Raw genomic sequence first — 13099 nt, forward strand, 5'->3', positions numbered from 1 at the left:
TTGAAGAATCGTTCAGAATCCGATCCATGTATGGCCTGCTTAAGGCTGGCCATACATGGGTCTAGTTTTGAACGATTTTGCGTTCGAAAATCAGACCTAAGAATGATCGGCCGATTTTCGCTCTGTTAGTGGGGCAATGACACCTGCCAATTTTCGTGGTTCCTCCCCATTTCGTGTATCGGGCATGCTGGAAAATTCGTGAAAAAAGGCAGATTTTCTTAATCATTGGTGGCACTATCGGATTACAGAATGAACGATGTTTTCGATCGAAAAATCGTTCAGAATTCGACTCATGTGTGGCCTGTTAAAGCATTGACAAAAAAAACCTGGAAGCTCATTGGTTTCCATGCAGAGCTGCACCAGATTTTCCACTCCCCAGTTTTAGTAAATCAACCCCAGTATGTTTGGCTATTGTTCAGATCACATTTTATGGCAACTTACTGCAGAAAACTAGTTGATTCAAACTGGTTCACATTCTTCCTCCTGCCAATGTAACTTACCTGTTCCGGTTCAACATGACAGAACATAGAGATCTTCTGTTTTACAGCCATCTCAATTGGTTTGGTACTTCTGCACACAATCTGCCAAGAAAACATATAATGAACATTGAGAAATATGAATTTTGTAGGTTTAAAATTGTTACTGCATGGGCTGTTTTGCAATCCTTGTATTGAGGTGGCCATGAAGCTGCATACAGATCAAGTTGTAATACACTTGTTTTGGTGAAATAAGGAGCTGTTCAGTGGAAAATGCTGGATACTTAGGTGGGATACTAAGGACATAAGTATTCCTCCACTGGGAGATTTGTGGAACCAATTTTACAGATAGTCATCACTTTCAAACACTTTTTTTATCTCATACACGTCCTGGTCAATGCATGTGACATCTGAATGTAAAATAAATATTTGTATAAATCCCACCTAAACAGTGCCAGTGCCATATTGCTAATGTGGTGTTGAAGCCTAAAAGTTACATTAAGGAGAATTCCATGCCTTCTAAAACAGCAGTGCCAGCTCTCTTGTACAAATCCTTCCCAATCCAAATTTTTCTGTAACCCCAAGGGTAATATTGGCCCCTGCTCAGTATTCAGAGTGTTCATAATAACTACAAGTTTAAAGAGGACTTATACACAAGCAGTGAAGCTCAGCTGTATTGTGGTACAGCAAAATTTAACTCATCATGATTTGTTCGGCAAACGGTGTTACTTGCCAAACACGCCCACTTAAAGTGTTACTAATCCCAAGACCCTGTATTCATTATATCTGGTCTCCTACAGTACACCAAACATGGAAATGCAATTATTTTAGTGAATATAAACTGCTAAATATCTTTTCTCATCAGCAGTATGCAGCAGTCTTGTGACTTCTATCAGTGTTCAGCAGAGCACTGGTTAAAGCTTGTAGAAGTTTTCTTTCTGCTCTAGGAGGCTGCATAACCCCTGACCTCTGTCTGAACGGTGCCGATTGGCCCTGTGCTGATCACATGCACTCTCCCACAAAAAAAAAAAACCTCTCTAGCAATACACACCAAACTGAGCATGTGCAGAGTGTCTCCACACCATATGTCTTATCAGGAGATAACAGGGGGGCACTGGAAGAAGACAGGATCAAACAGCGTTTTTACACAAAGCAGCAGATTAACCCCTTAGGTTCCACAGTGAGCATAACTAGCATGAATTCCTGCATATACAGACTGATTTTACTGTTGTGGGTTTAACAACACTTTAAGTCAATGGGACGGCAGCATAATCTATAACTATAATAGAGAATCCCCCTTGAGATTGGGAAAAAAAACAGACATTTAGGAGGCGAAAGTACTGCCTTCAGAACACCTGTATACCAGCTCTAAACCATGACTGAAAAGAGATCCACCATGAATTGACTTTCAGAAGTGTGTTTCGTATCACCAAATGTGTGAACGAAGCTATGTAGTAAGGTTAATTGTGGCAGTACCCTAAAAAAAAATATTTTTTGCCTAGGTTCACACAGGTGGCAAAGGGGTGATAAAAACAATTCAAGTGCAATGCATCATAAAAAATAGACCTTTGGGAAGCGGCAGTATCACCGCAGATAGCTTTTCTGAGGTGTGTTCAGAACAACCGCATGTGTGAATGAGAACTTTGTGTTAGATTTCTCATAAAAAGTTGCAGCACACTTGCTGCCATCTGAGTGTGCCCAGACACCCCTTTCTCTGATATCACTGCAGTGCGAGATCACCTAAGGCCAATCCTGTCCATTTCTGCATCTGATTTTGGTTATCCTCCCAAGATTTGGAGTGTCTTACAGAACGCTGTAGTGACAGCTTGTAATGTCAATGATTTGTCCCTTGTTTTTCTGACGGCCTGCTGGAGAGGACAGTGTTTTCTGTGAATATGTTCCTCACTCAACACTCCTGCTCTTCTGCTTTCTATGGATCTGTGATTCTTCAATCTCTCCTGCTGCATATTCCTTCAATCAGTCATACATTCAACAGTTATCATGGAAGTAGGCCTGACATGAGGAATAAAACTCTTGCTCCTCTGCCAAGACAGTCACAATGTAGAACAAATTATGGTAAATTGGTCCTAACTTACGCTCCTTCCTGCTAAACTCGCTGTTCCCTTCTATGCCCAGCATGTAGGTGTCATTCCCAGATATGTAAGGACTCTTGTATATGACCACCCTGAGCCTGTGCAGCACAAAATCTGGCATGTTGTCCCACCAGGGAAGCCCAGATGCTGCGTACAGCCACCAATAGACATGGATGGCTGTGCACAGCTGTACTCAAGTACAGTGAGGAACAGAAGTATTTGAACACCATGCGATTTTGCAAGTTCTCCCACTTAGAAATCATGGAGGGGTCTGAAATTCACATTGTAGGTGCATTCCCACTCTGAGAGACAATTTAAAAAAAAAAATTCAGGAAATCACATTGGCCCTTCATGTCTATAGGAAGTTGTACACAGCACCTGGGCTCCAGATGGCGGAAAAATGTCTGAATTCACGCTGCAAGGCCTCATGGTGCCTGTGTGTACAGTGCATCCAGAAAGTATTTACAGCGCTTAACTTTTGCCACATTTTGTTATGTTACAGCCTTATTCCAAAATGGATTCAATTAAATTTTTTCCCTCAACATTCTACAAACAATACCCCATAATGACAATGTGAAAGAAGTTCATTTTGAAATCTTTGCAATTTATTAAAAATAAAAAATGAAAAAAAACACATGTATACAGTGGGGTAAAAAAGGATTTAGTCAGCCACCAATTGTGCAAGTTCTCCCACTTAAAAAGATGAGAGAGGCCTGTAATTGGCATCATAGGTAGACCTCAACTATGAGAGACAAAATGAGAAAAAAAATCCAGACAATCACATTGGCTGATTTAAATTTATTTGCAAATTATGGTGGAAAATAAGTATTTGGTCACCTACAAACAAGCAAGATTTCTGGCTCTCACAGACCTGTACCTTCTTCTTTAAGAGGCTCCTCTGTCCTGCACTCATTACCTGTATCAATGGCACCTGTTTGAACTTGTTATCAGTATAAAAGACACCTGTCCACAACCTCAAACAGTCACACTCCAAACTCCACTATGATGAAGACCAAAGAGCTGTCGAAGGACACCAGAAACAAAATTGTAGACCTGCACCAGGCTAGGAAGACTGAATCTGCAATAGGCAAGCAGTTTGGTGTGAACAAATCAACTGTGGGAGCAATAATTAGAAAATGAAAGACATACAAGACCACTGATAATCTACCTCGATCTGGGGCTCCACGCAAGATCTCACCCCGTGGGTTCAAAATGATCACAAGAACGGTGAGCAAAAATCCCAGGACCACATGGGGGGACCTAGTGAATGACCTGCAGAGAGCTGGGACCAACGTAACAAAGGCTACCATCAGTAACACACTACGCCGCCAGGGACTCAGATCCTGCAGTGCCAGACGTGTCCCCCTGCTTAAGCCAGTACATGTCCGGGTCCGTCTGAAGTTTGCTAGAGAGCATTTGGATGATCCAGAAGAGGATTGGGAGAATGTCATATGGTCAGATGAAACCAAAATAGAACTGTTTGGTAGAAACACAACTCGTCGTGTTTGGAGGAGAAAGAATGCTGAGTTGCATCCAAAGAACTCCATACCTACTGTGAAGCATGGGGGTGGCAACATCATGCTTTTGGGCTGTTTCTTCGCAAAGGGACCAGGACGACTGATCCATGTACAGGACAGAATGAATGGGGCCATGTATCGTGAGATTTTGAGTGCAAACCTCCTTCCATCAGCAAGGGCATTGAAGATGAAACATGGCTGGGTCTTCCAACATGACAATGATCCCAAACATACCGCCCGGGCAACGAAGGAGTGGCTTCGTAAGAAGCATTTCAAGGTCCTGGAGTGTCCTAGCCAGTCTCCAGATCTCAACCCCATAGAAAACCTTTGGAGGGAGTTGAAAGTCCATGTTGCTCAGCGACATCCCCAAAACATCACTGCTCTAGAGGAGATCTGCATGGAGGAATGGGCCAACATACCAGCAACAGTGTGTGCCAACCTTGTGAAGACTTACAGGAAACGTTTGACCTCTGTCATTGCCAACAATGGATATATAACAAAGTATTGAGATGAACTTTTGATATTGACCAAATACTTATTTTCCATCATAATTTGCAAATAAATTCTTTCCAAATCAGCCAATGTGATTGTCTGGATTTTTTTCTCATTTTGTCTCTCATAGTTGAGGTCTACCTATGATGCCAATTACAGGCCTCTCTCATCTTTTTAAATGGCAGAACTTGCACAATTGGTGGCTGACTAAATACTTTTTTGCCCCACTGTATAAGTATTCCCAGCCTTTGCTCAATACTTTGCTAAATCACCTTTAGCACCAATTACAGCCTCAAGTCATTTTGAGTATGATGCTACAAGCTTGGCACACCTATTTTTGGGCAATTTCTCCCATCCCTCTTTACAGTATTTCTCAAGTTCCATCAGATTGGATGGGGAGCGTCAGTGCACAGCCATTTTCAGATCTCTCCAGAGATGTTTGAAAGGATCTAGATAACTTCCATTTTCTATAATGTACTCCATTTTAAGTATTAAGTTAGCTTTTTGCAGATATATTAGAAGTTTAATGAAACTGTTTTAGTTGTTCAAGGATGTATCAACAGAAGCTAACATGACCCTGACAATGTTTTTGTCTGGTTGTTTCTCAGAAAGTTAGCCAAAACAATTTGTACCAAGAAATGTATATGTTATGTTTCATGTAGTTAGCTCATGATGGAAATTTACAAGTTACAGTTTTGAAACTCGCTCCCCCCTCCCTTATTTTATCTGTAGCCTATATAATCTTATTAATGCCTAATAAACTTTGAACATCTCTGAACATAAGCTGCCGTTATTTCCGTGTTCAAGGGGTGTTCCCAGAATTCTGCTGATAAACCAGGAATCTCTCCACAGACCGGGGGTCTCTGAGGGGGAAAGAAAATCATTCCTTTCAGCTGGGGGCTCAGCCCGGGATGACCACCCACCTCACTTGGTAAGTAAACCTTTTGTCTTTTTATGACTAAAAGCTCTTTCTTGCCCTGTGTTGAGGGAAGGTCTTGAATCATTCTGTATTGTCTATATAGACCCGTGATAACCTGTAGCTGCTTTTGGTAAAGCAGACTTAACTCTTTGGTAGAGTTACAAAATAGTGCACTATAAAAGAAAAAAAAAAGGAGTGTTTTTGGTAAACACAGATTGTTCTCTGGTAGAACACACTGTTTTTTGGTAAAACAGTGAAGAGATAACTTTTGGGAATTTATCAAAAGGTTAATAAGTCTGTGGAGCAGATTCTGGTTTATCTGTCTTTTGCTTTTTCTTTCTGTTGCGTAGAAGTATAAGATAATTTGTTGTGTGGAACAAAATAAGATTTTAAGGTAAAATTGTCTTATCCACTGTCTAAATATGGGTCAAGGAGGTAGTTACCCACCAGGTCCCCCAGAAAAGGAAGAAAATTGTAAGGATTATGTTGCTAGAGTTTGTGGAACGGACTATTATTTAATAAATCCCTGGGTGGATTGTATGGCAGGCTGGACAGAAGCTATGGGGAGTACAGACCCATTCCCAAGAAAGGGGGCAAATGATCCTTTTCATACAGACATGGTTAAGGGATTATGTTTGGGGGACAAACAAGCCTTTCCTTGGTATGAGGGGGACCCACAATGGGACCAAGTTGATATGAAGAAAGGGGGAGAAAACTGGTTGAAATGGTCACCGTATTGGGTTGATAATAGCAAGGGAAAGTTCAATTTGATTTTCTCTTTAAAACAAAAGAGGAAGTTGAAATTGGATACATTAAAAATATGCCAGGAAAAGCATCAATCTGAAAAGACATGCAGACCCAAGATTGGACTAAAAACAATTCAGACACCAATCCCACCCCCTCCGTATAATATATATCCTTCATTAAGTGGTTTTAAAAATGCTGCTGATGATGATTTTTTGATCAGTTTGGGGATGACTACTCCCCAGCCTAATGCCCCTCCAGCCCCTGCTCCTGCCCCTGCCCCTCCAGCCCCTGTCCCTGCACCACTTCCCGTCCCGGATCTACAACCAATACAGCCAGGCCCCTCCACTAGACCCAAACAGATTATTAGTATAAAATCACCAGACAAAGAGGGTAGCCAAGTTCAAGGCATCCTTACGGAAAATAATGACAACGAAGGAGAGTTGGAATACGAAGAACAGGGACAGGTAAATATAATAAAATTACAGAAAAAGGATGGTCAATGGAGAAGAAGTGATACCAGTCATAGAAAGGGCAGAGATGTGGAGGAATTTAGAATGCAGCTTAGATCCATGGATAAGAAACAAGAGGGAAAAAGAAAAGATGAGGGGGCCGTAGGAGGAAAGGAATTGGCTATATTGACACTACCTTTTCTCACAGCAGGAGAACTAATTCTAAAAAAACCCATAGAATTAGAAGATATTAATAAGATTGTTAAACATTGACCCAATTTTGAAAAAGGTTCAAGGATGTCTGGACACAAGAAGCAGGACTGGCTCTAACTGGAGAGTTAAGTCCATTGATGATTCAGACATTCATAACAGGTCTTAAGCCAGAAGCAGGATTAGCCGTGAAGCAGCAGGTCTCTGACTGGGCAACTAAAACTGTTGTTGAGTTTCAGACCTCTCTTCACGAGAAGGAGGCAGCGGGATGTTTAGATATTGTAAGAAAAGAGAAGGTAATAGTAGTAATTTCCAAAGTGACTCACAACAGGGAAATCAAAAGCAAGGACAAAGAGGAAGAGGGTGGTATAGAGGCAGAGGTAAGGGAGGATTTGGCAGGGGAAGAAGTAACTCTGAACCCCGCCAAATCCCTGGAAGAACTGGATGTTTTAACTGTGGAGGACAGGATCACTGGAGATATAACTGTCCATATGAACCTTCCTCCTCCCAGGGACAGCCACAACAGCACAAACAGAGATACCAACCACCTAATGCCACCACCACCCCCCAAACACCACAGGCACAGGCACAACCCCAAGATATTAAATATCCAATTCAGTGGGGGCCACAGCAGAACCAGAGACAATAGGGATGCCCGGAAGGTGGTGTCCCGGCATTTCCCTTGGTTTCTTCATCATACAGGCAGCAGCCCCTCATTTCTTTACAAGTAGGGGGCGCTGAAGTTCCATTTTTAATTGACTCAGGCGCGACATGCAGCAGTCAGAGTGAGGAAATGTATCATGGAGAAACTACAAATGCTGAACCTTCTATGGGAATAAATGGGATACTAACAAAAAACCTCAAAACTCCCCCCTTGCCCGTTTCAGCCCTCACATGGGATGAGGCCATCATTTGTCACAGTTTCAGAATCATTCCAAATTGCCCTGTAAATTTGTTGGGAAGAGATCTTATGGGAATTTTAGGGATTTCTCTGAGAGTAACATCAGAAGGAGGTATTGTTGTTAGATCCTCCAAAGTACCCATTATACCCACCTATTTCAATGATGAGAGTCATCCCTCACACATTACACCCCCTCCTGATACACATCCAGTTTGGGCCACAAATTCTATGGATGTAGGATTAATTTCATGTACACCATACACAGTCACACTCAAGGAAGGGGCATTGCCCTACAAACAGAGGCAATACAAATTGTCGCCAGAGAAGGAGGAAGGGATTGCTCCTCTAGTGGAAAGATTTTTAGAAACAGGTATTTTAGAAGAAACTGTTTCTCCTTACAACACACCTATCAATCCTGTTAAGAAGCCGGATGGCTCTTACAGGTTTGTACAAGATCTGAGGGCCATAAATAATTTGGTGGTTCCATTAGCCCCAATAGTGCCTGATGTGCCATCACTCCTCACCTCCATTCCGTCCGATACAGAATATTTTACCGTGATTGATTTAACAAATGCATTTTTTTCGGTTCCTGTGGACCACCAGACGTGGGCGCTATTTGCATTTACGTTCCGCAATCGCCAGATGAGCTGGTGTAGAATGCCCCAGGGCTATGTAGATTCGCCTGCAGTCTACTCACTTGCCCTCCAGACCACACTGAGGTCCTGGACCCCTCCCAATGGTTCGGTCCTCATTATATATGTGGATGACCTATTGATTTGTAGTTCAAGTCAGGCGGCCAGTCAGGAGGATAGTTGGTCTCTGTTAGAATGGTTGTCAGGGAATGGTCACAAAGCATCTAAAAAGAAATTGCAATGGTGCCAAAAACAGGTTGAATACCTTGGTTTTACTCTAAGTCGTGGTGAGAGGAATGTCAGTCACAAAAGAGCTGCGGCTCTCGTGGGTCTGCCCCACCCACAAACAAAAAAGGACATGCTAACTTTTCTTGGTATGATTGGTTACTGCCGCCAATGGATACCTGATTGTTCATTCTATGATCACACTCTGAGGTCTGCCACACTTTCAGAATCACCTGACATTCTCACATGGTCAAATGAAATGGTTGATGCCTTTGTGTACCTGAAGAATGCTATGGTAACGGCCCCTGGTCTTGGACTACCTGATTATAAGAAAATGTTTCATCTGTATGCTAGGGAAAATTGTACAACCATGGCGGGGGTCCTGGCTCAGGTACATGGAGGCAAGCTCCGCCCTGTAGCTTTTTTTCCCAAAGTAGTGCCAACTCAGGTTCAGGGCATGCCTGCTTGTCTGAGAGCTGTTGCATCCTGCGCAATTCTGGTGGAGATGGCTATTTCTTTCACATTGGGACATGAAACTACCCTACACACCACACATCAAGTGTCCTTACTACTGAAAAACATACACACTCAACACATGTCAGCACAAAGGTTGAGCGGATATGAAGTGATTCTTCTATCTGATCCCAACTTGATTATTAAATATTCTTCAGCAAATTCAGGTCCTGTTACAATTTTGAATGTCCTATTGGGGCTAAAGGGGGAACAGGATGAAGTTGCACCAGAACACAACTGTATAACCCACATACAGCAAGACACTTCCCCTAGGTCCGACATGTCAGCTGTGGCTCTTGATGGGGCCCTAGATGTGTTTGTAGATGGCTCATGTTCTAGGCCAAATGATAGTACTTACCATGCAGGATACGGCATTGTGCAACTTCCTGACAAAATACTCGAGGCAAAGCCAATCCCATATCAGTCAGCCCAAGCAGCCGAACTGATTGCCCTTACAAGAGCATATCATTTATTTGCAGGACAGGATGTCAACATTTACACAGACTCCAAGTACGCCCATGGTGCTGTACATGATTTTGGGGTCATTTGGGAGAGAAGACGATTCATTGCTGCTGATGGCAAAACCATATCTCACTCTTCTTTGATATCTGATCTACTCAAAGCCATACAGTTACCAAAAACATTAGCCATTCTTCATTGCAGAGCACATACAAATCGCAGAGATCATATTGCCAAAGGAAATGCATTAGCAGATAAGGTAGCAAAGGAAGCTGCATTACAACAGGTGGCCAGTGAGCAGATGTCTTTGCTCACTTCAGGCATCACAACTACCCCACATGACCAGATGTATGCAGATTTACAAAAATTTGCTACAAAAATCGATTTAGCAGACTGGAATGGTTCTGGAGCACAACTAGATCCAGCTTCTGGTCTAGTGTGTTTAGAGGGGAAACCATGCATTCCCATGTCAAGTGCCCCATTGTTCATTGCACAGTACCATGGTCTAGGACATAGAGGATGGAAAACGACATGTGAAACATTATTGCAGGATTTTTACATTACAGGCTTATCTAGGTTGGTGAAAGAATATGTTTCTAGGTGCATTACATGTATAAGGAACAATCCACAGAACCCAAAGAAATCACAACACCAGCATCTAGTGTACCCAACTACACCTTTCACCCATTTACAAATAGATTTTACCCACATGCCAAAAACAGGACAGAGGCAAGAGTTTTTGTTGGTAATGGTGGATATGTTCAGCAGATGGGTGGAAGCATTTGTCACTAATAAAGAAGATGCACAAACTGTAGTCAGAATTCTTACACAGGAGATAATACCCAGATGGGGATGTCCGCTGCAGATAAATTCTGATAACGGACCAGCTTTTGTGGCCAAGGTATGTCAAGACTTGGTAAAAGTACTTAAGATAGATTGGAAATTTCATATTCCCTATCATCCTCAAAGTTCGGGTATAGTAGAAAGGATGAACAGGACAATTAAGGATAAGTTGAGGAAGGCCACTGGAGGAACCTATACCCACTGGAAGAAGATGTTACCTGCAATTCTAGCAGAGGTAAGAATGACACCTAATAAGACTACAGGGTTATCTCCTTTTGAAATATTAATGGGAAGACCGTTCCCCACTCCTTGGGCTAGACAGCCACTTATGTTAGAAAGAGGGGACCTTGACCTGGTACAACAAGAATATGTGAGAAAACTGATTCAGACTTTAGATCACATTGAAAGAAATGTTGCTCGCACCTTTCCTTTATCTTTTCAGGAACTAACACACCTTTTCCAAGTGGGAGATGTCGTAGTGGTCCGCCAACTCGCTAAAGACAAGAAGCAAGGCTACCCCTTTGGACCACCTACTACGGTGATAGCGGTTACCAGAACGGCTGTTCTGGTGGAGAATTCCCAGTCCTGGATCCATGCTAGTCGAGTGAAGAAGGTGAACCAAACACCTGAGAAATACGAAACGGAAAAAGGAGGTGAAGGACAAGTAGAAAATCCTCGAAGAGCGGGTGAAGTTGGTGAGAAAGACCCTGAAGATGACATTCCTTACTGCCCCTCATGGTGCTTTGAAGCTCTGGGTCCTATTGGGCACACTGACTGCTCTTTTTCCTGCCAGTATGGATCCTAACTAACTGTATTTATCACCCTGAGGACTTGGGTCTAATAAAGGGTATCTGTGGTCAAGGACTAGTTTTAAATGAGACCCAGATAACCAAAAGTGAAAGAAAGTCAAAAAAAAGTTTTGAAGAGAACAATCCTTTTTCAGGAAAAATGTTGATGATGCAGTTTAAATATGCTTATGCTCAAAAGTCAGGTTATGATAAATGTTGGATATGTAGTAAGTTACATCCTAGCACATATGAAATTTCTCTTCTGGCCGCTCCAGTCAAAATATTTTTGTTAATAAAAGGGAATGTAAGTATTGGTTTGACCAATATTACTTCTAATGCCACCATATCTTTTCCAACTCTGGGAGTCACTCAACTCCCCGATTGGTGTTTTAGACTGGGGAATACTTCCCACACGGGAAAGGGAATGTGCTCTCAGTCCATATTAAACATATCTGATCCTGGAAGGAGGGATGGAACTTCTTCTGTGAAACTCTGGCAAGTAAATGGTAAAACCCTGAATGAAAGTTTAGAAGGGATACAAGATAATGTGGGGAAAACTATGTTTGGAAAACTTCTTTTTTATTTTACACTTGTTGTCACCCCTGAATTTCATTCTGCAATACAAAAATTGCCAATTTCCTTGGGAAACAATACCTATATCTGTTGTGGTAAGATCTGTTACCCTTGGATACCGAGTAATGTCCAGGGCTGGTGCTATGTAGCCCAATTAGTGCCAATTATGGCAGCTATAGACCAAAAGGAACATCAGGTAAAAGCCAGTACATACCCAAAACACCAACTAACTCTGAGACAGAGAAGGGAAACCAAACAAGAAAAGGTAGATCTATTCTCTACAGGAGATAAGGTTTGGTCATGGTTCCCTACCTACACGGGATGGGGAATAACACTCATGAACAAAATAAATAATTACACAAACATTATTGACGATATACTGGAGAGGAACTCTAAGGACATAGGGTTACTAAATACTGAGACCAGAGCTATTAGAAAACAGCTGGAGATGCAAGAATTAGCTATTGAAAGCATGAGTGCTGCTCTGACAGGTTTGTGTGAGATGACAGAGGATTATGAATGTTGTACTTGGATATATAATACCACAATGACTGTTCCAGATTATTATGAAATAATAAAGCAACACAGGGAACAGGTAGATGGTTTAATGGAAGAAGCTAGAGCTATAGGAAAAGATGGATGGAGTCCTTTTGATTGGTTAGGATCAGGATTTGGTTCCATCTTTTCATGGATGAAAAGTATCGCTATAAGCATAGTCATGATATTGTTTTTTGTTTTATCTTTATATCTATGTTTTAAATGCTCATTATATTGCATTGCTAGAGCTACCAAGCCGCAAAATACAAATGAAGGTTATCTGGCTATGTACAAAAAGATTAATGAAGTAAAGAATTGAGATCATGTTCATGATCTCAGAGGGGATTGAAAGGATCTAGATAACTTCCATTTTGTATAATGTACTCCATTTTAAGTATTAAGTTAGCTTTTGCAGATATATTAGAAGTTTAATGAAACGGTTTTAGTTGTTCAAGGATGTATCAACAGAAGCTAACATGACCCTGACAATGTCTTTGTCTGGTTGTTTCTCAGAAATTTAGCCAAAACAATTTGTACCAAGAAATGTATATGTTATGTTTCATGTAGTTAGCTCATGATGGAAATTTACAAGTTACAGTTTTGAAACTCGCTCCCCCCTCCCTTATTTTATCTGTAGTCTATATAATCTTATTAATGCCTAATAAACTTTGAACATCTCTGAACATAAGCTGCCGTTATTCCCGTGTTCAAGGGGTGTTCCCAGA

At 41.6% G+C, this 13099-nt stretch overlaps 1 protein-coding gene across 6 annotated transcripts in view; it reads right to left on the reverse strand.

Moving 5' to 3' along the window:
• Positions 1-13099, reverse strand: part of CTPS2 (CTP synthase 2) — a 306531-nt gene that overhangs the window by 207665 nt on the left and 85767 nt on the right. For all 6 annotated transcript variants that reach the window (XM_089693658.1, XM_089693654.1, XM_089693659.1 and 3 more), the window contains one exon: positions 501-581. In XM_089693658.1, coding sequence (XP_089549784.1) covers positions 501-581 — 81 coding nt within the window. The remainder of the gene's footprint in view (positions 1-500; positions 582-13099) is intronic.

This window comes from Staurois parvus, unplaced genomic scaffold (assembly GCF_062004578.1).
Source record: "Staurois parvus isolate SC_StPar_1 unplaced genomic scaffold, SC_StPar_1.0 ptg000635l, whole genome shotgun sequence".
NCBI classification, from domain to species: domain Eukaryota; kingdom Metazoa; phylum Chordata; class Amphibia; order Anura; family Ranidae; genus Staurois; species Staurois parvus.